Here is a 26055-nt window from a genome sequence, read left to right as displayed (position 1 = left end):
CATTATGTTTGCATACGCAATGATTCAATCTGAAAAGGATTTCATAACGTACAGTACAGCCTTCAAAGCGACCACACTTTGACCAATGACATTAAACAACATGATGCGCAACTCCGGCATTTTTGGCCGAAGATCGTATCCGATAGCACGCTCCAATGCACATACTTGACGAGACGAAAACGAGCGGATGTGTGCTGCTTTCAAGGCATAGCACGAATGGTGTTCGTGCCTGCTTCGAAAGTTTTTGTTGATTTTAATGATATTTTGGAAAATTGAAGGTAAAAAGAAATCGGAAAAAGATAAGGTAAGGTAAATATCACACCCGGGCATAGCACTGTTAAGTACATGTGGGAAAGCCAGCTTTTGTCAAATACTACGAAGTTATTAATTCAGTACGGTACGTTGTTGCCCATTTGCCGAAATTGCATATTTACTTACCCCTTATGGTTTCAAAAAGTTCATGCACCTCCATTTAGATTTTTTTAATCAGTGAAGATATATACCCATTGCTGTAAGATACCATTGCTCATTCACTTTTATTTGCGTATTGAATCACAGGGTTAACAAATTCACCTAACATTTCACTCATACCGGTCTATATTGTATAGTCTGATCTCTCGAGTATTTGGAGCCACGAATGCTTGTAATTTTCTGACTAAACCCCTTTATTAGTTGGTTTATATACCAAATTCAGTAAAACATTTTCACATTAAACATGAGATATTGAAAAGCATAAGATTGCACAAGCGGTCTTGTTTGTGAAAAGGCACAAAACATGCCAGACGTATTCAAAACAGCTTTGAAAAATGAGGATAACGGGTCACTAACTACACCCGTGTTATATTTGGTTCATCAACTTTTGGTAGTACTATAGAAGAAATTCAGGAAAGGGTATATTCATTATTCATGATAAAATACTGTTATATATTTTGGACAGCTTCAATCTAGACCAGGGATGTCAAACTCGCGGCCCCAGAGAACTTCCAGTGCGGCCATCGAACGCTTAACAATAATTGTAATAGTATTTTGGAAGTTTTTTTTATCTAAATGTATCAGATTTTTCAAACTTTTTAAGGTAAAATTGAATATTCACACAGAAAACAATTTACTGAAAGTAGTTTTAAAAAATTAATTTTTTCTGTTCACATTTTGACCCATTTAAGAATACACATCAAGCTAGCAAAAAAATACTTGAATAAAACACTTGAGTGATTAAATTAAACGCAAAGTACATGAAGAAGGTGGCATTTTCGAAGAAAATGGGAGTTGCAATATTTCTGCATTTCACGAAATTCTCTGAAGCACATTGTTTAATTTGTCATATTTTCATCAGTACAATGAAAAAACACAATAAGCTCAGCAGTCAATATGACAAATTCAAAGACCAATTTCGAACAGAAAATTTCCATGTGTTTGTATATTAATATAATTATTCAACGACTTAGTTACTAAATATCAATAATAATTCAAGCAATCCTATGCCATGCAATGTGGCGCGAAATGTCTTGTCGAAAAAATCTGTCATTTGTTTTTTTACTGATCTATACATGAAATGATAAAAGTAACTTTTTTGCATTACTGGAATTAATTAAACATTCGCGAAGATCCAGATTAACCCATGATCATGTGACCTCGTTAGTTAGAGTTGGTACTATAAAATCATTTCAGCCCGGCTTTAGTATGCTGGTGACACAAAACAGATGCCAAACGTCAGGACAAATGTAATTGAAAAACATTGAAATTATACTGTAGTATTTTTGTTGATTTTAGGTCCAAATGTTTAGATTAAGTCATTTTTTTAGTGTATGTATTATTCTTTCCTTAGCCAAAGCTTGTTAAAAATGATTTTGATGGCTGTACATAGAATTGTATGATTTTCTGTATTAAATACAGTGCAATGCAAATATTAATATGTAATTGCGTTTGAAATTAAAGAAAATAATAAAACTTAATCCAACTGTTTAGTTGCATCCCAATATATGTCACCAACTAAAACTATCTTGAAAATATCTTTCAAGGATACATTATTAAAAACTGTTGCGGTCCTTTTTACAATTTCCAACATGCAATGCGGCTCTCAAAAACCCATGAGTTTGACACCACTGATCTATTCTAGACGATTCAAGCATTGCTTTGGGAAATAATATCACTTCAATTAAATTGAAAAAAATCTCGCTTTTTTTTAAATACAAAATCGTTGCTATCATAAAGGTAAACCAATTTAGCAACTCGGAATATATTGTCCTTCACAAAGCAATGGAGGCAAAATTGAGGGTTCATGAGCTATGAACTTTTGTTCTTTTCTTTGTCTTGAACTTTTCATATTCCGCAGCCCCTATTAATTTTTTTTTAATTTTAATTACCATGTGATGGTCATACATATCTTTAACTTTTATTTTCTGTCACGATGTATTATCTCAATGTGTCAAACTTTTAATTAGTGTGCATATTTTGCTTCCAGATGACATAAATGTATTGTCTTGTTTATTACCTCAGCTTGGAGTATTGACAAGAAAAAGGTGCCAGTAAATTACGTAAAAATTTTTTTAACTCTCTGTTATAATCAGAATTCACAATTAATAGGAATTATAAACAGCCAACAATCAATGAGAATTATATGCGAAATCCCTCAGAATAAATTTGTCGTTTAAAATCGGAGGAAGGAAAAACATATAGTTAGTTTCCATTCACACAAGTCTTTCAAGAAGACTTATTCGAGCCAAACTAAATGAGCATCGTCAGGTGATCGGTAAGGCTGCAAGTTAAATCAGCCCTGCAATCTCCTGCATAGAAGATAATATTAATTAGTGGGCTATGAGCTAAATTCCTAAGTTTAGACACATACTTATCTACGAGGCATTATGTACCAGCAATGTTACCTACGATTAACTAAATATGTAATATGTCTAATAAATTCACCAACTAAAGCAAGTTCGATAGGTGCAAACTTTGTGTTATGGAATTGTATCACAGCGCCGTTACGAGAAGTATAAACAGTTTTGTTGTTTTGTATGACACCCTCTTTAAATGAAATTTCAATGTTTAAACGCAAACATTAAAATTACTAACTTTGAACTTTGTCATTATCTGCAAAATGTCCCACACAAATCTTCACGCTATCGCGTTTGTAATCTTCTATGATAAAAAAAACGTCTATGATGTCCAGAATTACTCTTTACAGCTTGTCTGCCATTCCAGCTTTCCAAGTGAGCAAAACTTCTTAGATATAGAGATTATTTTCTTTTGTTACAAGCGCAAAAAGGCAGGTACTACACGTAAAGAAGACGCCGAGTAGCAAAAGCGAGCGGAAAACGGTCGCGAAAGGCGATGAGAAATATGTGCATTGGAGCGTATCATGAAATACAATCTTTCGCATGTAGTCTTATGGAGTGACGTCAGAGTTGCCTATCATGTTGTTTAATGTCATTGCTTTGACTTATGTTGCTTCGAGCATAGTCACTGTGGCTTCTAGCTCCTGACACCAACACGTGGTCCAGCTCGTACCGTAGGCCCATAGGTAGTGAATACGGTCGCAAGTGAGGTGCTGCCTTACCAGCTTACGGTATATGATTTAGCTCGAGAATGAAACAAATACCGGTAAATGAGCCCAATATGGTACCGGTACCGTAGCTTAGCCACTGTGCCGAAGGGTAATCGTTGCTGCTGTACCGGTGTACGACTGTACGGTACAGAGGTCTGCAACCACTTTTCAGCGCGACCCAAAAATTTTTTTTCTAATTTCTCGCGACCCAAGCATTTGGTAAACATGTAATTAGGCTAGTTATTGATTTCAAGACTATTATTGACACTAGAAATTTTCTTGCATAAAATTATATGAAACTTAACACATAAAATCGTGAATAATAGCGTTTATTATGACTAATGCGAATTATAAGCTTTGTGTTTTGAACACAACATGTCAATTCGAGGTTCAATTTGGGAGACGGTAACTCGAAGATCTTCTTCTACTTCTAGCCTTGTTCTGTGTTTGTTCTTTATGTATGAAAACGTCCTTTCAAATAAGTAGGTAGTTCCGAATGGCAACAGAACATTCGGGTCTGGTATAGTATCTATAGCTTTTTTGGAGGGACAATGGGTGACATGAAAAAATGGTCGGCTTTTTTTCTTCGGTTGGGTTTTCAGTCGTAACTTTTTTGTTTGTTGCTGCATTTTAGTGTAATTTCGCAGAGCTACGAGGGATAAGTGGACGATAACGCATGAGAAATATCATCGCGATTTGTTAACTTTTTCGGCATCAAATTAATCGATGAAGCGAATAGGTCGTGGCCGCAAAGTGGGTAAGCTACCCTATCTGTATATAACCCCTAGCTAACCTTATATATACAGCAATATAGCGTATCTAATCCATTCACCACAGTGAGTTAGTCTCCATTTCATGACACTATAGGTCAGCATGTTCCGGTAGTTGCTCGCCATCCGTTAAAATTACATGCTCGTGAGTGTAAATGATAATCGGTACTTTTCATTTCAATCTATCCAAGTTCAAATTTAACTGTTTTCAAGCCCGCAGAGTTACATAATACAATAATGGCTGCTCGATCTTTAACATCACATATGCTGAAAAGTCTAAGTCTCCCATCTCGGGTTGTGCGGAATCACATGAAAGCACTAGCAAGCATGGGAGTAAAATCTGATTATAAATATCTTCCATATACAACAAACGGGATGCCTCAACCACGCAACAGTTATGTGAGACTATATTCAACTACTCAGACTAATGAAAATCTGGAACATAATGAAGAAAACAAGCAACAATATGAAGCAAAGGAGCATGCAGTTGGGGAAGCAGACAAATATGAGTTTCAAGCGGAGACTGCAGAACTTCTAAATATTGTTGCAAAATCACTTTACTCTGAAAATGAAATTTTTATTCGAGAGCTTATTTCTAACAGTAGTGATGCACTAGAAAAATATCGTTACCAACAACTCAGTGAACAGGATGTAGCCAGTAGTGAAGAAAACCTAGAAATTAACATATATCTTGACAAATATGAAAACACAATTACAATTCAGGATAATGGCATCGGTATGTCTGCAGAAGACCTCGTTTCGAATCTTGGAGTAATTGCTCGATCAGGCTCAAAAAAATTTCTTGAGGAATTGAAGAGTCAAGGCAAAGGTGCAAATTCTATTATCGGACAATTTGGTGTTGGATTCTACTCTGCATTTATGGTGGGTTCGAAAGTGGTTGTTTTCAGTAAGCCACACAATTCTGAAGAGAAAGGTTTTATGTGGACTTCTGAAGGTGGTGTTTCCTACGAAATATCAGAAGCCGAAGATGTATTACCTGGAACAAAAATCATAATCACCCTCAAGCCGGATTGTCGACAGTTTGCGACTGATGGTACTGTGAAAGAAATAGTACAGAAATACAGCAATTTTGTCAGTTTTCCAGTAAAACTTGATGGAGTTCAACTAAATACGGTCCAACCCTTGTGGACACAAGAACCGAGTCAAATTGATGAAGATATGCATTTGAATTTTTTCAGATATTTGTCAGGCTCACAAACTGATCACTACTTGTATAAACTGTTTTACAAAACTGATGCTCCGTTAAACATTCGAAGTGTGTTTTACTTCCCTGAAAGCCGACCTTCTTTAGTGGATATGGCAAAAGATACTAAATCAGGAGTGTCCCTTTATAGTAGAAGAGTGTTGATACAAGATAAAACCGAACACCTCTTGCCAAAATGGCTTCGGTTCGTGAGGGGTGTTGTTGACAGTGAGGACATTCCTCTCAACTTGAGTAGAGAACTCCTCCAAAACAGCTCATTGATTGCCAAACTTCGACAAACTTTAACTGGACGTTTGATACGATTTTTTGTTGATCAAAGTAAAAAAGATCCAGAGAAGTATAAAAATTTCCACTCTTCATATAAAATGTTCATCACTGAGGGAGTTTTATCAGAAGACACTCAGGAAAAAAGAGAGGAGGTCGCACAACTGCTTAGATATGAAACATCAAATACATCAGAAGGTGAAACCAAAAGTCTCGACGAGTACATAAGTGGAATGGAAGATGATCAGCGTAACATATTTTACTTGTGTGCACCGAGTAGGCAATTGGCTGAGACCTCCCCGTATTATGAAGCAATAAAAAGTAAAAACATGGAAGTACTTTTCTGCTATGAGCCTTATGATGAAATAATGATGTTGCAATTGAAGAACTACAATGGGAAGCAACTTTTTTCTGTGGAAAATGAAATAGTTGCTGACATGTTTAAAGATGAGAAGGGGACAAAGACTGATGGTGAATCACAAGCGATTTCACCGCAAATGGATAAGTTCACACAATGGGCCAAAGGAGTCCTAGGCGATAGAGTTACGGATGTTAAAAGCACAACAAAACTTGATAAGCATCCGTCCATGGTCACAGTTTGGGAAATGGGATCTGTGAGACATTTCATTCGTAGCCAATATTTAGCTGATCCTAAAGGTCTTTCTGAAAAAGAACGATCTATGCTATTCAAACCTGTATTCCAACTTAATGTAAACCATCCAGCCATTATAAAACTTGGGAAAATTTACGATACGGAAAGTGAACTTGCAACTCTGGCCCTTGAACAGTTATATGAAAATGCCATGGTATCAGCTGGGCTAGTTGATGATGCCAGACCCATGGTTGGCAGACTGAACAACCTATTGACAAAAGTTCTAGAAAAGTTATAATATGGCTACTTTGGGTTTGCCTGAGTGATATTTTAATAATATAAATAACATTTTCAATGCTAAACTTTAAAAAGATTGGTTAGGTTTCTTTTATTTCATGTATACATAAATAAGTTTCGATTTCTGCGTATGCATAACAAAGAATGTTTCCAGTATTCTATATCAGGGGTGTGCAAACCTGGCACCTGCGGGACTGAAGGCAGCAGACAAAGAAAAATTGTGCGGCTTGCGAAACGATTTTTTAATTTAGTTTAATCTGATATGCGCGAGTAGTTCCAAACTCTTTGTGTTGCAAAGTCTATACCCGAGGCCTAGTCCAATATATTATGATGATAAAATGCCCGAACAGCAAGCTTGTGCGAAGCAATGCGTGTCATAAGATCAATAAGCGAAATTTTTGTTCCTGCAACTACCACAAAGCCCCTGTTAAATAAAGGTGCAACCCACAGTTTCACCCGGTTCTTTGCATTTAGGTTGCACACCCCTGTTCCATATCGATCTAGCTAACTGATATTATATTAGAAAATGTGATGTGAGCAGTTGCACTTGCGTATTGCATCTCCAATATAGAGCAATTTCTGTTTCCATTACACAAAGTTGGACACTTCAGGTTATTCGATACAAATTGCATTAAAAAGATTATCTTACCAGCATTGCAATTCGTGATATTCTTCCTGCGTCAACATTTCATAAAGGTTGGGAATGCTGTTTGAGTGTTAACTCCTAAACCTACGATTTGATGTTATTCGGAATTTTCGTTATTGGGTATAACAATTCCTAAACATTTAACTGTTAATCTCCTGGCCCTATTTGTTCCACAATCAATAAAATGTACCCAATTGAATAAAAATGACTTTTACTGAAATAATTAATTTCAGGAAACAGATCATAATATGATATGTAGAAATATGAATTCTCTTTCAAGATGGGTGGTTGGGAACAGATGACTGAGTAATCCATGTTTACCAGAGGAGTTGTCCACTCTTTGGAATCCTGTGTTTCCATGCTAATTTTCTTAACATTTATCATGGAAAATCGTTACCTGTCCGGCTGCCTAATAATATGACGACCTATGACCACTGGATGTGAATATATTGCAATAGCGAAATGCAGTAAAAAGAACCATCGTTGCTTCGACTAACAGTATGCCACTGGCCCTACTATCAAAAAGAGTGCTTTTATAGGCCTTGGTTAATGGAAAGGGAAAATAAAACCAACATATGTTATATTATAAACCCACCAGTACCTAAAATGGCTCAAATCAACCTGCAATATAAAAGAACAGATTTTGTAAATCAATACCATAACAAATAAAAATATATTGATCACAAACTTTGAGACCACCACCAATCACTAATCCACTTATATATATTGATTACATTTGGCCAGCAACTTTGAAAACAGATTAGATAATAAAAACAACAAGCCACTGGAATGTTTTTGATAGTTTTTATTGAATGCAAATCACATAAAATGAGACTTAAATCTAGAATGTTATAATATCACACACAGATGACCACCATGTTTCTATATTAGAATATAAGAGGACGCAGTAAAGTATGTACGAATTCCAACCTGCGTCATCTAAAGGGTTATCAAGGACACCGGGAACCACGGAAGTACACAAAAGTCCCAGTTTCATCTACTCATTCTGGGGGTAATATTGCACTTTATGCTGTATGTATTCTAACAACAGTCTCTAAAATATCAAACGTACTCCCAAGGGTCTAACCTGCGAACATTAGCATTGAACAAAGTCGCTGCAAAGAATTAGACAAATACGGTCGAAGGTCTCCAATATTGCTATATAGTATATACTATATAAATGAACAGAAGAACTATATCTTTATGCCCAAAATAGACAGACAACATGTCACCATATTAACACTATAGACTTAGTGGATAAACATTCATTCATGGCAAATTTACAACATTGCCTAGGACTGTATGTATCATCCTTTTTATGAAGATATGGATATCACATAGTCTACCGAGTTGAATTAAACTGTGTGAATTGTTTACCATTAAGGTGAAAAATTATTAAGCTTCTTACAACAATTCAGAGTCGCAATTGGATTTTCTTTACACATTATGTACGTTCATGCCCGGGGTGTTGAAATGGATAAAATCACTGCTTTGATAAAGTAAATAAAATCAATTACTTTTTAGATGTAAATAAGACAATAAGCAGGCTATGATCAGAAAAAAATAGCCATAGTCGAATTTGTATTATATATGATAGAAAAAATTCATGACTTTTTGTCCATTGTTCCCTTATTTTCGAGCAATCTAACAGTCAGATTATAATCAGGTTTTTCTCACTTAGTTTACACTGATATAACAATTTAAATCATTTTTTATAGGATTTATTACTGTGATTTTTATTAATAAAAACTGTATGAAATATGTATGAAGTTCATAATGAATGGCCATTTTCAAATATTTATGATTAAATATTTTCTAGGCGTAAGAGTAATCTTAAATTAATGTGAAGCCCTTCTTTGAGGAAAAATCATTAGGGCAAGGTTCCGGTGATCGTAATAAATTTTTATCCTGATGAGTAAAATAGTCTACAACAACTGATGAAGAAATCTTTATGCTTGGTAGCTCATTATAGAAGTGAAATTTTCGGGCCCTGAATTATTTAGCAAGAAACCCTCTTAGTTAGAATATTTTACAATGATATATTATTAATGAGAAAGATTCTTGTTTTGACTGTAAACTTGTTATAATATTATTATTTATATATAATAGACTAAGTATTAACAAATACTTGTACCAGAATTCATCTCAAATACTGTTTAAAGTCAAACAAAGCTATGTAAGATCTTCATCATCATTCCCTATTGTCTTTTTGATTCGTAGAAGGATTGTGGTCAGCCACTGGTCAATGCGAGATATCGAATCATATTTTGCAACTGCTTCCGCAAATGCATCAGAATTTTGGTTGTCATGTGTCTCGATTAAACTCTTCAACAATTGGCATTCTCTACTGTCAGAAAATGCTGGAAAGAGACCTTCGTATTTCTCCAATGATTGCCTTTAAGAAGAAATTATAAAATTAATAAGCCTCACAGAACAAAATAGTAATTAACATAAATAAAAACTAAAATGGTGCGGACTATGTAGTTAGGCCTACCGATAGTGACGCATGTAATTTACCCTAAACCACGAACCCTTGTTTCAAGGCAAGGCAGGCAATTTAAATTGGAACCTCATGAATAAAATAGATGAATCTAATTAGATTGCAACGAAACAGGGATTACATTTCTGATAGTTTGCTTCCAATATTTAGCAATTTTCTCCCTAACACTAATTTAGGTTGCTGAGAATAGTCTATTGCCTTTTGGACATTTAGTATCATCTTTATCACAATTATAATAAGTGGGTAATGCTAAAATCTCATATACATAGACACGAAGATCGTGAATCAGTGGAGGAAGGACTGAGAGCACTGTATTTGCCGAAAACATGGGTAGAACTGTAGAAGAACGATATGAAGGTGGACTAGTAATACAGAACAAAATGTCTTCTTTTCAGATAAAATATCAAGCCTCATAAAACCTGTGAGAAAATTTGAAAAAAAAGAATTGAAGTAATAGCTTTCTTTCGACTACTTCCATCTATAACTATTAAAAACTTGAACTGAATTTGAATCAAATTGTAAAAATGGTGTAAATTTATAGTCTTTGCAAATGCATTAGATCTGATCATTATTCTAAATTTTTTTTCTGTCAAAACAACTTTTACCCACATTACCTGATAGCAGTTGAAGCCAAGACAAGAAAAATTAGGAATATTACAGTAATCAGAGGCATGAGTTACACACATTTATATATTTATGCTGATATTATGAAATCTCATACTATATCACCAAATACATAGATACAGTAGTAAAGTAGAATTACAGATTGAAATTGATTGATCCATTAGCTGGAGTCCTGGAGAGAAAAGAATTTTTTCCCCACAAGTCCACTTCCATGGTTAATAAACCAGTATGTGAAAGTCTCAACACTTTGATGATAGCAAAATATACTTTTCTGTTCTGTTGTTGCTCGAGACTTATCTTCTGGTAAACCCTCACAAGGAATTTCATTCTTCATTCACAATATTTTTTAAAAGACCCAGTTGAATAAATACTTTGTAAAATGATTCATATTCAAGGATACCCAGGTGATTTGAAGTATGCATCCCACACTAAATTATTTATAGTCAGCTGACTTTTTCAGCTTTCACAGTTCTCTGACTCACAATAACAATTGTCAGGAAATGAGTGATTATCTCATAATCATAATTGACGTAAATATGATTAACAAAAAAACAATGGTCTGATTATTTAAGATTGAAAGTTGAAACTTTTATTCCCTGATAATGAGTTGATAACGCTGTTACTTTTATATCTGATATTTAGTACGAAAATATCACCATTTCATATGATTAAGCTTTATCTATTTCCTTTGAATAAAATTAATAAAATATGGCTGATTTTGAACATCAAATTCCAACATCTGCTGCACCATAGTACAAACCACTTTATACAAGTCAACATTATAGAAACAGACGATAAGGTAGTCACCTACTTCACTGATACCCGATTTGTAAATGGCCAGACACGCTTAATAAATTATGAACTGTCATCGTGGGGATTTGGAACGGTATGGAATGAGTCCGTAGTCAAGGTAGTGTCACCTTTGGCACTGCTGTAATGCCCCAGCCCCCAACTTAATAGTTTTAATCTCGATTGTAAATACGACGTCTAGAATTCTCAGTGCTTTCATTCAACTGTGAATAATCATGAATATGGTGATTTTTCTCTATAAATAAAATTTTTGATAATCCTACCTAAAGGCATTCAGTAAGTTGGATAAGGCAATTTAACAGATTTTTCGGAGACTGAATCCGTACAGATCATCCCGACTCAGGTGCTTGTGAGTGAGTTCATATTTCCTCAAAGTTAATGAGATTTAGACTCAATTTATTAAGTCAATAAATCAATAGTAACATGTAAATCACTTACATTGCATCGATTGTTCCACCCAAACAAAAATGGCAGAGTGCTGATTTGAAGAAGTACTCTTTCACCGAATATTTTAACAACGGACTATTCATTGATGACATTCCAACACGCTCATATAATTCTATGGCTTTTGTATATTGCTCAAGCTGAGCTGCATAGGCCGCCACCTTCAACCAGCACTTATTTGCACTACTCGTCGAATCTTCGCCCTTATAAAAATCTGCAGCCTATACAAACAGAAATTTTGGTTAATATTGTGGTGGAAGTACTATACAGTGAGCAGGCCTGCCCAACCTAAAAGAAAACATTTTATGCTGCCTGCAAGGTTGTTTGAAAATACTTTCTTGAATCTTCAAAAATGTATATGATCAGTGGTGTACAATGTTAAGTTAATTCTAGATCAATTCTAATAAATGCTCAGATTACAAATTCGAATAACATCCAACTTCCCACTTTATTTGAACTCACAATTTACTTTCACACCTGGCATATAATGTTGGTGCTATCATTTTTATTACCCCATCAAATCAAATCTGTAACCTAATACAAGCCATATCGGAACCCATTAGTCGAAATCTCTATGTCAATGGCTTTAAATTATACATGAAGTTTTAAAAAACACATTTACCAGTCATATCAATATTATACAGCCTCCAATTTTCACATGTTATTTATTATCAGTGATAGTTTTTGTGAATAACATTGTGCTGTATTCTGAAATAACATCAAACGAATTGTAAAATCAGAATGGTCATTTTACACAACAAAATAATAAAATGTATAAGAAGAATATGTGAAAAAATAGACCTACTCGCTCATAATGAGAAATGGCTTCTTCAAGTTTTGAAGTCTCGTTTTCATAAATTTCCGCAACGGATATATGATGTTTTGCAGCAACTGTAAATCTCCCCATATCAGTATAAATATCAATAGCCTGTATTAAACATTATTTTTATGTTTTCATAAAATCATTTGTATATTTATTTTATGTGGCGATAGTCAATTTGTAAATAAAAGTTAGAATAGAAACATTATACACAAATTTATGCATAGTTTTGCATGAATGCAAGACATTGGCTATCATAGTTTAATTAATTATATTTCGATTTATTAACCGTAATAAGGAATGGAAATGGCCGAGCCAATGCACAAACCTTCTATAATTACTGGAGGCAATGGAAATGAGCAAAATTATAAATTCCCATTCTTCAAAATTCAAACTATTCGTATCCTATTACCTGTTACTAGAATAACAGGATCTTTGATCAAATCAAATTTCTTTGCAAAAAAACTAGATAACACAAATCATTTTTTTGTGATTCTAATGCGAAAATAAAGTTTTTACTAAACTAACCAAAAACGTACAATCCTACTAAGCAATAATATGTTCATCTCACCCTTGTCAAACATTTGATAGCCGCATCTGCATCTGATTTTTTATAACAATTCCCAGCATCAACAAAATTGGAAGCCGACTCGTGTTTATTCTGTAGTGATTGTTGAATATCTGCAGACTTACAGAATGCATTTCCTGCTTCGTTCCATTTTTTCAACATCTGGAGCAAAGAACAAACGAAAAATTATATATAACGACGATAACCTATGATCTGAAATTACTATACGGTAAAAAGTCATTAATGCATGAAATGCATATTCAAATTGAATTTATAGATTTATAAGATATGTTATAATTTTATGCTACATTGGAAAGACTACAGTTTTATCGGCAAATTAAGAAAATTGAGCTGAGCTGAGATGCACGTACCCAATAACATAAGATACACAAATTTTGATATTACTTATAGTATTTTCTGATGCTATTTCGGTATGCGATCTCAGCATCAAATAACTACTTTGGTATGTGATCTCACTAGCCACACATGATCTCAATCGAATATTAAAGTGGGATCAATTGTGGTGACACTTTCGTATGCGTTCAACGAATTTCATAATTTTTCATTGAGTTCAATTCCTGAACCTAACCATGTCACCGTTAATTTAGGGTCAGATAATAACATAATACTAAATTACTGAGATCGCATATAAAGTGACACCTATTTTCTGCTGTGTATTATTTGGAAATAGTTTGTGACAGGATGAAGATCTCCAAGATATCAGGTATACTGAAAGTGGATCGAAGATCAAAAAAAATTACTGCATGTTTCAAAGTATTCTCCTTAAAGCAACAGATTAAATTGATCAATTTAATTCTTGTATTATTATGATGAGTAAAATTCCACATAGAAATCACACACACAGATTTGTTTTCACAAGCAGTATCAAGTCAAAACTAAACATGCATTGTGAAACCATGTGAGGCTATAGAAGCTATCTATAAATACTGCACCAATAGGACACCAAACATGATTGAAAGGTATGAAGGAGGGACATCAACCAATATTGTCAAAACCTTCCTGAGCTGCCGTCATGCCAGATGGCCTCGTTTCATAGACAAATCAAGTAAAAGTTTTATTGAACAAAATGTCAAGATATCTTGGAATCGGAGAACTGTGGCATACGGTACTGCATACTGTTACAAAAATTATTGACTTTAAAAACTAATATCAGAATAATGATAGTAGAAGAAATGATGTACAGTAGCCTACAAGCTGAGATGTAAAGATATCATACAAATTCACCTTAAACATATTTGCTGCCCGAACAAATTTTTCACATGCTTCTTCTTGTTTAGATCCAGATCCTAGTAATTTAGAGAAAAATCCCTTTGATGAGTTGAGGCTTTTCTCAGCCTCAGCCATCAACTGGCAGGCCTCTTGTTCTTTATCCATAGTTCGATATTAATGTTTGTAACAAATCTAACTTATACTATCAGACTATAATACAGATATACAAATATAATGTTACGAACTTACAGTACCAGTAATCAGCTTGATGATATCTTTTGAGGAATATTTTTCTATCCACATTATATAACTCTTGTTGACTAATTCCATCAAGTGCAGTTTTAAGTATTCTGTGGCGTCTGCAGCTGCCGCAAAACCAAGGCGGTATTTCCAGACCATGTACCCTATATTTTTCTTTTTTACTGAGTAGGCTAATTGGATTTTATTTTCTCGCTTTTTTTACTCCCGATCTTATCATGTTTCAGTCTTGATGATTGTATGTCAGTGTGTGCGTGCCTTAATTAGTTTTAATACTTTTGGGTACCGGTAAGCGAACACCAGACTAGGTACCATACTAAAGTACCGTACTTATTTTATCGATAACTTCCCACCTACAGAACTAGGCTAAAATCTGTACGCTTTAAACCTTACTTGAGGTTTCGTTTGCTTTCCCGATTCTATAATCAGTTTTATTTATTTTGTTTTTATCAATTATTTTAATTGTCTATTGCTGATTATGGAGTCGAAATAAACTTATAACCGTATACGTTACTGTTATACTTATACACCACAGTATCAGTATACACGGACTACGGTAGACTACCCCTGTAGTATACAGAGATACCGGTACCTGTAACGTTACGGTATATATCGTAATTCTGTAACTGTTCATTTTATTTATCAGGTAAGTTACCGGTACCGGTAGTTCTGTAGTTGAACAAGCTATTTCAATATACAAAGTTCTGTTCTGAATCTGAATTATAGAATAAAAAGAATTATAGAAATTCGGAACTGAAAGAACCGCAGCTCTGAAATAAATACTGCAGGTTTATTTTGATCGAGCTCGTCCTTTTTATAATGATGACTGAGTCACTTTTGGTCCCTCTAGTGTTACTTATTTCGAGCACTCCTAACGCTGCCATGACACTATAGATCAGTGTTCTCCAACCTTTTTTTTCGTGGTATACCTTTTACAATTTTACGAGAACTTTGTATACCTTACAATTACCAATGTTTATTTAAAGCTAAAATGAGCAATAAATGTTAGGAACAGATTGTATAAAAACTAAAATCGAAGTGGCGGGGCGAGTCATTATAAATGCTTCTTTTAGTTTTTACTGACAGACGCAATTAATTTAGTGTAGTTTCAGTGGCTTCTTTGTTCTTGCATAGTTTCGGCAATTCGTTCATAACCATGGTATTTATCGTTGAAACGTCCTCAAACTCCCACCCAGACTCTTTCAAATATTGACTTAACAGGGGAAAGTCAATGAAGTTTCTCGAAGAAGCATTATTTTTCCAGAGTTGAATTTTCATCTTCAGAGCATTGATTTTGCTAGTCGATCGAAATATATCACCTCCCTTCCCTTGAAGACTGACGTTCACTTGATTCAAACGATCAAAAATCGACGCCATGTACGCTAATTTTGCAATCCAATATATATTACGAAACCTGTTGGCTTTTTGGTCTCCTCGTTCAGTGTAATACGCCCCTAATTGTTCTCGAAGTTCAAACACACGAGAAAGAACTTTTCCTCGGGACAGCCACCGTACTTCTGAATGTAAAAGAAGTTTTTTGGAAGTGGCGGCTGTTTCCTCGCATAGTTTCGAGAAAAGTCTCGTTTGTTTTGAACTTTTCTTGATCGTATTCACAAAATATACGACCTCCCGTAGAACATCGTGTAATTCATTTTCTTTACCGGCGCGGCGGTGTGGCTCAACGGGCTAAGCGTTAGGAATACGCTCGCCACCGCACCTCTAATTACTCTGCGTGGGTTCGCAGGTTCGAATCCCATGCAGGGATGGTTATGTGCGAGAGGATTGCTGGACTCCTCGCCGTCGTTGGGTGGTTCACGTAACCGCTGGTCGGTTACGGCTTCCTCCACCACCAAGTCCATGCTTCCGAAAACAAACAATACAGTAAAAACTAATCCCATACCCGACTTGGAATGGTAACCGGACGAGAGGCCGTGGTTCGCCATATGGATAAGCCGTCTTATCGGCTTTCCTCTCCCCCGGGATAAATATGTAAATCCTATCCTACCACTAGCGTCACCTGCATTCAGTTCAAGTTTCTTTGTTACTAATGCCTCGCGGTGGAGAATACAATGAATTCCTATGCATTCTGGAGACTTTCGCTTAATTCTCTCGATCAAACCTTTCTGTGAGCCTCGCATAGCTGCTGCTCCATCTGTTGTAACCGATTTGCACTTTGACCAATCTAACCCTTCTTCTTCAAAGAACTCGTTTATTTTATTGAAAATTGCTTCAGCAGTTGCCTTTTCTTCAACTGGTTGACAAAATAGATAATGTTCAACTATCCTGTTAGATTTTATGTCCGGAAATCTACAGAACACCATGAGCTGAGACTCACTGCTTATATCAGTGCTTTCATCCAACTGAATGCCAAAGGAGGAGGCTTCTAGTAACTTCTGAATTAGTTGTTCTTTTAAATCTGCGGATATAACGGCACATCGTCGCCATACAGTAGTGTCAGAAACAGCAATTTTTTTGACCTTGTCAACTGCTTTTGTTCCACCATGAATCAAGTCAGCCACAATTTCTAAACAAGGTAGCACTACACGTTCAAGTTCTGTGTACGGGCGTTTAACTTTCATCATGTGATGTTATCGCCATCTTGGTGCACATACTTCTTTCAGGAGGTCCCTATTTTCATGAGACCATATATATGCGCTACCGAAATGCTAAGGCCGTACGATACTCATGCTAACGTTGTACGATACTCATGCTAAAGCGCCAGCTACCGAAATGAAAAGTATTGTCTTCAGTTACAAGCAGAATCTCACACCAGGCAGGTAAGCACACTCTAAATATAGCTACGGGCCGTCGACTGAAAAAATCTCAACTTCAGAGTGAAAAATAAGAATGAGAATTAGATTGTGCCAAAACGGAAGAACAGCAATTACATGCTTAAAACGAATTAAAGACAATCACTACAAACTTACTCTCCTGACCATGCAAATTTTTCTGAAGACCTCATTCTCTCCTTGTCTGATTTCAAAAATGAAAACAATTCACTACAGTGCATATCTTTGAAATTATATTGGGGAGTCAACATGCCTTTTATAGTCGCAAATTGTTTCTCTCTTTAGTCCACTGACTTTGCATCAGTGAAAAGACTCTCTCTACAATATTGGCATTGTGGGATGTAATAGCAAAGGAAAACTGTTCAATCCTTAAAATTTCGGAGTGGCATGTGATGTTCGTAGACTGATCGAAATATTTGCACCATTTCTCATGCGTTGGCAGTTTAATAAATTCTTCGTCTTGTAGGTAACTTTCCACAAACTGCTTCAAGTTACAGAATTGGTCAAATCATTTATCATCGTCCACATCAACCCGTTTACTAATCAGATTTTCCAGGCAAGGCTTTACATCAGGGGTCGGCAACCTTTTGTCGCTCGCGGGCCAAAACCAAAGGTTGCAAGTCATTGGCGGGCCTCATATTTTTAGAATGTTGAAAACCGAACGGATAGCCGATGAATCACACTTTTTCACACAGATTAGAAGTTAAATTTAGAGCAGTGCACGAAGACTGACCATTGGAATATTTTCTGCACCATTAAACCATTTGCGCTAAGCATCAACTTTTCTGCGTTTTGTTGCCATTTGAGTAATTATAATTAAATTATAGGGTCATTAAACGTGCAATTGTGAATTATATACTTGTTAGGTTATAGCATAAATGATTGTTAGATGAATATGATATTACCGTATATTGCTATTTCGTAGATTGTCTCTGACTTGCAAGTTACCCGTTCACCCTTCAGCTTCAACGCCCACGTGAATGAAGGAAACTTTAGAAAACTCTGTTTGATTTTATTCTCAGATTTCCACGATACACAGAATATAAATCTTATAACATTTATCCACACTAGCTTTGAATGGTTTACAATTTACATCGTCTTCCCTCTTTTCCATCTCCTTATCGAAAGATATCGGAGTCATATTTATACGTTGATCATAAATCCAATTAAATGCTGTAAACGTGAGCTCGTGATTCACGTTATAAACAGAAATTCCTATTATCTCAACAAGGGTAATTATGTACATCGTACGGATGGGAACTTAGATATAATTATTTCAATCAGTGCCAAAGGTCTTGAGAATATAGATTTTAATTTGATAATGACTGGGTGGAACTTGTTATGTTCTTAAACCTGGTGTAATTTGATTCCTACGAAAGTCTTTGTTCGAATTTTGAGAGAAATTAACTTTGTTTTCATATTTTTAACATGAAATGGGGTACATTTGGGGGTAAGTTGCTATAAGGTTATAACATAATTTAGCCTACGCGTGTCGCAAAATTAATTCTGTTATGTAAAGAATATAATCGTTAAAACAGCTGTTTTGTTACTATAATCCAGTGAAGCGTCGCGGGCCGGATTATATTGCTCCGCGGACCGGATCCGGCCTGCGGGCCGTAGGTTGCCAACCCCTGCTTTACATCCTTCCAACTTGGTATCTCGTTCAAGGTTATCCATTTGAAATAAGTAAACTCTTCCATTGGTTTTATCCATTTGCACAAGTACTAAAAGCATTTGCAAAGTTTGCAACTTTAACACCATTGATAAGGAAAACGCTCTGTTATATTACAATTTCATACAACCTCGTAGTAAAAATATGCGCACGGTACGAAATAACAATGTTCTGTATTAGCGGTGTGCACATTACGATTGCAGATGCAGTAAAATTCCGGACATTTGAGCATTTTTTTAAATTCCTCCCGGACGCAAAATTTAACCCTAAATTCCGGACATGTCCGGAATTTTCCGGACGGTATGGCAACCCTATTGTATACCCTACTTATGGTCTGGTATACACTTAGGTATACAGTATACCCGGTTGAAGAGCACTGCTATAGATGACACATGGTTTCTCTGTTAGTCCCAACGACTGACATACCGGTTAGTCCTTGGCATTGAGTTGTATATACACCTCAGTGGCCCTTAGTCGTTGGTTAGGGCAACCCCGTGCAACTCCGGAAATTTGGTCCCGATGTTGGATTCGCCGCCACGCACGACTTGGTTCTGACAGATTATTGCTTCGAAAATCATCGAGCGACTAGGCCGCGAGCCGAGGACATTTATCTTTCAGTTTCGTAGCGCACATCAGGTAACTACCTGAAAATGATTTTAAAATGTTCCTTAGAAATTTAGTAACAAATATTGCCTTGTTCCCACTTACAAAAGTTGCACGTTTTACAGAAAAGACGCTTTTACTACAATAAATATGTGTTACCATCTGTCCTATTTTCTCTGCTTTTCCGGTATCATGGGCCAATGAACGCAGACTTCTGCACGACGTAACAGTCAAGTTAGTCAGCTGTAGGTGGATCCCCAGTGGTCGGATGAATATCAGATGTACTCAACTGCTCGCTTTTGCGTTGAGTAGCCTTTCCATAGTTTTTTTCAGTTACCGGTAATATTAGTCCAGTTATTCTAAGGAGGTGTTGAAAAGTATAGGTAAGATATTAAACACTTGTATATCCTTGCCATAAATAGCAATTTTAGTTGAGCACTAGCTCATAAGACGTTGTTAAATAGGTACCGGTACGGTGCGGTAACTCCAAGGAAGGCTAGACCTAGAATAATATGTCACAAACAACGATATTTTCTGGCTTGCATGAAATGTTTATGATTAATTTAATGACTCTTCTTGACTATTCAGCAGACTTATACTACTATATAGGCCACAGCATATTTGGAAATAGAAATGAATGGCTGTTTCTGTAATGCACGGTTGTGTGAAAGAGAAGAAATTAATCAATTTTACTAATGTCGGTTAGTCTAAATCTAAATTCATAGAGTCGACAAGAACCTGGGAAGCAATCATAAGTTATGCCGGAGTGGAAAGAAAGGTACGGTAGCATTGGAAATGATTGAGAGGTGAGAAATGAAGTTGTAGACAAACAGTTGATGTTTCAAAATATAGTCTATAGCCTAGTCCATACTCATACTGCTGTACTGTCATGGGACATTTCAGACTGTGATATATCAAAATTTAGTGTAGATATAGTCTAGTAATGGTATGCAAACACTGCTGGACTGTAGAACATGCAATGAGCATATATACGCTCATTTAGTACATCAGATAAAATGCATTACGGTATGTATTCAAGGTATTAGTTAGTATTTAGGGGTATTTTTAAAATCATGCTGCTCCAAATATTATTTTCTTCCTTATTTTAGATACTGTACTACAAAAGAAAACGGCAATGTTCCACCAATCCGACCTAACGCAGGCTCTGATCCCCGCTGCTATCAGTGCTATAAAATGGATTAAACAAGAAGTCTTGAAGCTTAAAGGTATATGAGAATCATAATAGTTGCCAACAGCTTAGATGGGCTATTCATATTGAAATACTTTAGCACTTTTCTGCAATTGGAACTGCCCATCAAATTCATGTTGGAGACTTCATTGAGATTTTCAATTCTTTTTTTTCCCTCGACTATGAAGATCTTTTGAGGTTAACGAGGTATTAATAAATAAAGCTGAGGAATTTGAAGAGGATATGAAGAATGTAAATGATACCAGGGCACGTCTATTTAACACTGTCAAACATAAGGATTATACTCTCCACCCAACAATGATTCACTGAAGAAGCATGTGGCCCTCAAATCAGTTCTTGAGTTGTCAAACTGCAAAGAAAAATAGTCAAAATAATTTATGAAAGTGTGCCAAAATCAACTTAAATTGCACAGATTTTTGTTTTTGTATTGACTGCAGAAATCACAGTACACCTATAGAGGAAAAGTCGATTTTTGAGATAGTGGATTTCGAAAACAATTCAGAAGAAAGTGAATTAGATATTACAGTTGATTTAATAAGTATCATACATTTGTTTTTTTTTCGGACATTTGTTAGTGTCGTAGTCCTGTTTCTAGAAATATTATTGCCTTTGTTCAAATACATAACCACATAAACTAAAAAAAGATTAATTGTAAATTGTAATATTTCTGTTCACTATGTTATGTACATATTGTACATTCATTTAATTTTCTTGACTTTTGCGGTAAATTTCTAAGTGAGAAATAACTGATTTATTTGTGTTTTCGTGCTCACGATGTTAATTTGTGACTTCATTGCTTAAAAATAAATACGTTTGATACTTGATAGCTTCTATAAAATGGATGTAGCTTTTTATGCTGTTCTTGTTGTAAACTGCTTGTGGTTATTACATAAAATTTATTCTAAAATGTGAATCAGCGTTGTTGGTGTCGCTGCTTTCGAGGTCACTCCCGACTCCTGTCACACAATTAAAGTATTTTTTGTTGTTGGTTACATGTATGCCATATTTTTCGTAATCTACCTAATAAATTATGATTGACTGAGGAAGTCCGATTTTGGTCAGGCAAAACATTACAGGAATACATTTGTGTTAGTGTGCTGTAGTGCTCTCGAATTGTATAGTTCTTATGAATGCGTTGTAAACTTATGGTTATTGAATTTCCGGGAACCTCTTATATTCAATTTCGCACCAGGATTGTGGAACAAGCTGTAATGCGTTCATTATGTTCGTTTTCACACAAAACTGAAGAATTTATTTAGTTACCAGATGTGCGCTACGAAACTCATTTTCTGGGCGTTTTCATGGTTTCGTCTCACGGCCCATATCCGTGGTAAGGATCTACAAGTGTTTAATAATTTACTTATACATTTTTCAACAACGTCTTAGCATAACTTAACTAATAATAACTAAACAGGGCTATGGAAAGCCTGCCCAACTCAGCGCAAGGTCGAGCAGAAATAACTGATATTCATCCGCTCGCTAACAGCTGGTTTAATTCAATTGTTACGTCATGCAGAAGTCATTGTTCAGTGCCGAAAATGTAGAGAATATAGGACAGATCGTAGCACATATTTCTTGTAGTAAAAGCGTCTTTTCCGTAAAACGTGCAACTTTTGGAAGTGGGAACAAGGCAATATTTGTTACTGAATTTTTAAGGAACATTTTAAAATCATTTTCAGGTAGTTACCTGATGTGCGCTACGAAACTCACTTTCTAGGCGTTTTTCAGGGCCTCGGCTCGCGGCCTAGACGTTTTTCATTTTTTTGTGTTCTGACGGTGCTGTCTCGCGTCAAGATCAAGGGAGTGACTTATAAATATTCAAGTTTATTTTGCATATGGTATATTACACAATATACTTGACTATAGAACAGATAGAATGCAGATTACGAAACAAAATAGAGGAACAATCAATTGAGTGTGGAGGCCCTGGGACCTGAGGACTGGTCCAGCACTCGAAAGCACATTGACAGTAAGATTCTAAATTCCCTTTAAAGCTTGTTCATCATAAAAAAAGAGCAAGTTGTAAATGTTCTTATAGGTACCCAATACAGTAATGATTTGTCAAGAAATGTAAATTTTGATAAAAGATATCCTATGTATATTTTCAGGAAGAAAAGGATCATAAAAAAATTGCAGTATGAGAATTCATGCTGTGTGATCAAAGCGGTAAGCAAGAATATAGATTGACTAATGGTGATGCTTTATCTTAAAAATCAGAATTAGTTTACACCATATCAATGGAAGTTTTTGGTGGGGCAACTAAAACTGTCAGCAAAAAAAATGTGGTGAGCGATGTCTGTATGGAAAACATAAATTAAACACACATAATTTAACTTCAATTAATTAGTGTTTTATGATGGAGTACTACTGATCTTGATAATTCTTTCCCAGACTCATTCTGTCATTGTATACGAAGTCACCAGCTGCATATTACAACATAAGAGGTATTTTACTCTTGCCATGATAATCCATTTTGCTTGATTTCAGGCTGGTACTAATAACTTTTTTACATAAATTGGATACCTATTATTGGTATTATCTGAACATGGCTTCAACATATATATTTATAACTTTAAATGTGCCAAAATATTTTGAATTATTTTAACGAGTCGAGTGTTTTTAAATTATTGATTAGTGATTGATAGCAATAACTTTTTTGCTACTGCAAAATCCACCACATTTATTGAACGCAATAATATTTCTCCCGAAATCGTTACATTTTATTAATTCCAATAATTTGTTTTGTGGAGTATTCACATTTTTGTTTCAAATAATACTTTGTGCAAGTGGCTGTTATACTTATATATAAACACATACATGCTTAGATGGAGTACGAGGCAATTTATTTCAAAATACCGTAACTAAAACATAAATTTTTGCAGACGGCTCGAAACTCGCTTTTGAAGAATGATTTGCTGTCACCAGATGGGTTTTTGGCATGGAAACACATCTAGAGGGAAATTATGAAGATAATGTCTGTCAAATATTAAGCACAGGTATAGCACAAAGAATTGTTTTGGATATTAATTCATTTGTATTTTCTTGTTAGATCTATCTCCTATTGAGCATTTAAATACTTGGATCGTGATTAATATTTCTAAAATTACCAACAGTATTCAGGTCAATAATACCAGATGAAGCGGGGAAATTTTTCTTTGTAGGTTTTCCCTGCATCTGTTGCTAGGATTTCGGAAATATCTGAATTTGAAGTAACTGCCAAGTTTTGCAAACTGCAGAATACCTCATTTGACATATGCAACAGCACTACTGACGTGGCTTCCATCAAAAACTGAAATCTACTCCCTCTGAAACATCTGGAAACGAAAGCCTGCAGTGGATCAGCCAAAATTTCATAACTTATTTTACAAACTGGAAGTCTACAACAGGTGATTAGCTCAAGGATTTTTTAACAAAATAAATGCTATACAGCTGTATGCAACACATTTTGTACTCGTATTTAAAAAACAACAACATTTCATTGCTTCTCCAGCGTATGAATCTTCAGCTATGACCGTAGGGCAGGGTCGGCAACCTATTGCCGACTCAATCCAAATTATATTTAGTTTTTGAAAAAAATTTTCAGAATATATTTGCAACAATAAATTATACGATTTCAAAAAATTTGATTGCTTTCTCTATAAAAACACTGTACATGAGTAGGATACTCAAAATGACACAATCCGAACTCTGAACCATGCCCCTTTTTCTGATCTCCCATTACGACTCTGAGTTACAGGGTAGCTGTGTCCTGTCCTTTGGGTACCCAAATCAACAGTCTTAGTGATAGATTGACCGTTTTTGACAAGGACTCAAAGAACAGCCAGAAGTATGCTTTGATACAGATTAGAACAGTAAGTAATAGACTACATCGATACCTCACAAATCAGCTATCCTCGAAACCTATCCGACCAGCAGACAGGGAGTCCTCGGGTTACGACAGTCGCGACATACGCTGTTTCGAGGTTACGAACTCGCACTCCATAACGCTGTTTCGAGGTTACGAACGCACCCCAATTAAAATATGAAAGATAATACTGTACTGTAATATCTAAGCCCTTAAACTGGATCATTGTGTTCAAGGAAATCAGTGCTTTGGGCTCATTGGTTTTCGTCATTTACATCGTAAATGACGTAGACAATTGCGAACTATTACGAACAAATATGCCTCTTGTTATGGGCTTCTAGCGTAAAACAGATGTTTCTGATACAGTTCGATATGTATAGAGTAATTTGTGTACTGTACAGTATAATGTTTCAACTTACACTGAAATTCGGGTTACATTGCTTCCCAAGAACGGAACAACGTCGTAAATTGAAGACTCCCCGTATAATAAAACCTGATAATATCCTAGGTGTAAAACTCCCACCTGAGAAAACCTTTGGTAATGTATGACAGAAGAGTAACACAAGAATGAGAAAACCCATCAACAATAACATCTATGATCGCACAGCATCCTAAGCAATTCGCAAAGTGCAACGAGCGTCTACCTCGTGGCAAGGAAAATTCAAGAAGGTCGTAAAGCGCGGTAGAATAAGTTACTATTTGTTACGTCACAGTAAAGATGAACAATGTAAAAGTATAAAGCGAGACTAATTTGGCAGTGCTAAAGCAACATAAATATGAGTTGGGTTGCGCGAGACTAACTTCCTATCTTTTCTCTATGCTTTTATGCTAGTGGATCCGTATGCGTATGCTGCAAGGATACTGTAGCTGGAATAAACATGACTATTCTATCCAATTAAAGAGTCCAGCTGCACACTGACATGACTCTTAAATTAACAAGTGCAGTTTTGTGTATTTTGTGGCGTCTAAAGCAGCCGCACAACCATGGCGGTATTTTCAAATCATGGCCGCTATGGCCAAACTCATGACGACTTACTTTTCAGCTGCCACAAACCAATAGAGAGCTGCCGTTACCGCGGCAGCAAATTAAAAACCTATGGCGCGTAAAATTTTGCCGTAACCACGGCAGGTCGGCCGTAAAGATAGGGCTGCCCCTGATGGTGACAAATATTGGGTAAGTTGGAACATTTTATTTATGGATACAGTTTTGATGGATTTTGGGTTAGGTTTCGGGTTTAAGTAGATATAATTCCGCATGATATACTAAATTCTGGTACATAACTCTGTGAATATACCAGTAATAGCGCCATAAACCATAGCAAGAGAGGCCGCGGTTCGTTCGTGACAG

At 35.6% G+C, this 26055-nt stretch overlaps 3 protein-coding genes and 1 long non-coding RNA gene across 4 annotated transcripts; 2 read left to right on the top strand and 2 right to left on the bottom strand.

The window, feature by feature from the left end:
• The first annotated feature begins 4082 nt into the window (after nt 1–4082).
• Nucleotides 4083–7341, top strand: LOC120330504 (heat shock protein 75 kDa, mitochondrial-like). The gene has a single exon (XM_039397475.2). It carries the CDS (start codon nt 4549–4551, stop codon nt 6688–6690), a length of 2142 nt encoding a protein of 713 aa, XP_039253409.2. The 5' UTR covers nt 4083–4548; the 3' UTR covers nt 6691–7341.
• A 784-nt stretch (nt 7342–8125) lies between these two features.
• On the bottom strand, nt 8126–14541 carry LOC120330505 (alpha-soluble NSF attachment protein-like). Its single transcript, XM_039397476.2, has 5 exons — nt 14347–14541; nt 13105–13263; nt 12519–12641; nt 11708–11934; nt 8126–9730 (listed from the first exon to the last, which is right to left on the bottom strand). Exons 1-5 carry the CDS (start codon nt 14494–14496, stop codon nt 9508–9510), a joined length of 882 nt encoding a protein of 293 aa, XP_039253410.2. The 5' UTR covers nt 14497–14541; the 3' UTR covers nt 8126–9507.
• A 1140-nt stretch (nt 14542–15681) lies between these two features.
• On the bottom strand, nt 15682–17168 carry LOC120337753 (zinc finger BED domain-containing protein 5-like). Its single transcript, XM_078118422.1, has 2 exons — nt 16595–17168; nt 15682–16106 (listed from the first exon to the last, which is right to left on the bottom strand). The coding sequence occupies exons 1-2, from the start codon at nt 17166–17168 to the stop codon at nt 15682–15684; spliced, it is 999 nt and encodes a 332-aa protein (XP_077974548.1).
• A 2481-nt stretch (nt 17169–19649) lies between these two features.
• On the top strand, nt 19650–21789 carry LOC144430828 (uncharacterized). The gene is made up of 3 exons (XR_013479747.1): nt 19650–20459; nt 20763–20879; nt 21301–21789. It is a non-coding gene; the product is annotated as an uncharacterized LOC144430828 (long non-coding RNA).
• Nucleotides 21790–26055: the final 4266 nt, after the last annotated feature.

The sequence above is a fragment of the Styela clava genome, chromosome 12, assembly GCF_964204865.1.
Source record: "Styela clava chromosome 12, kaStyClav1.hap1.2, whole genome shotgun sequence".
NCBI classification, from domain to species: Eukaryota; Metazoa; Chordata; class Ascidiacea; order Stolidobranchia; family Styelidae; genus Styela; species Styela clava.
The sequence above is the reverse complement of the archived record's forward strand: the minus strand, read 5'-3'. Positions and strand labels throughout refer to the sequence as shown.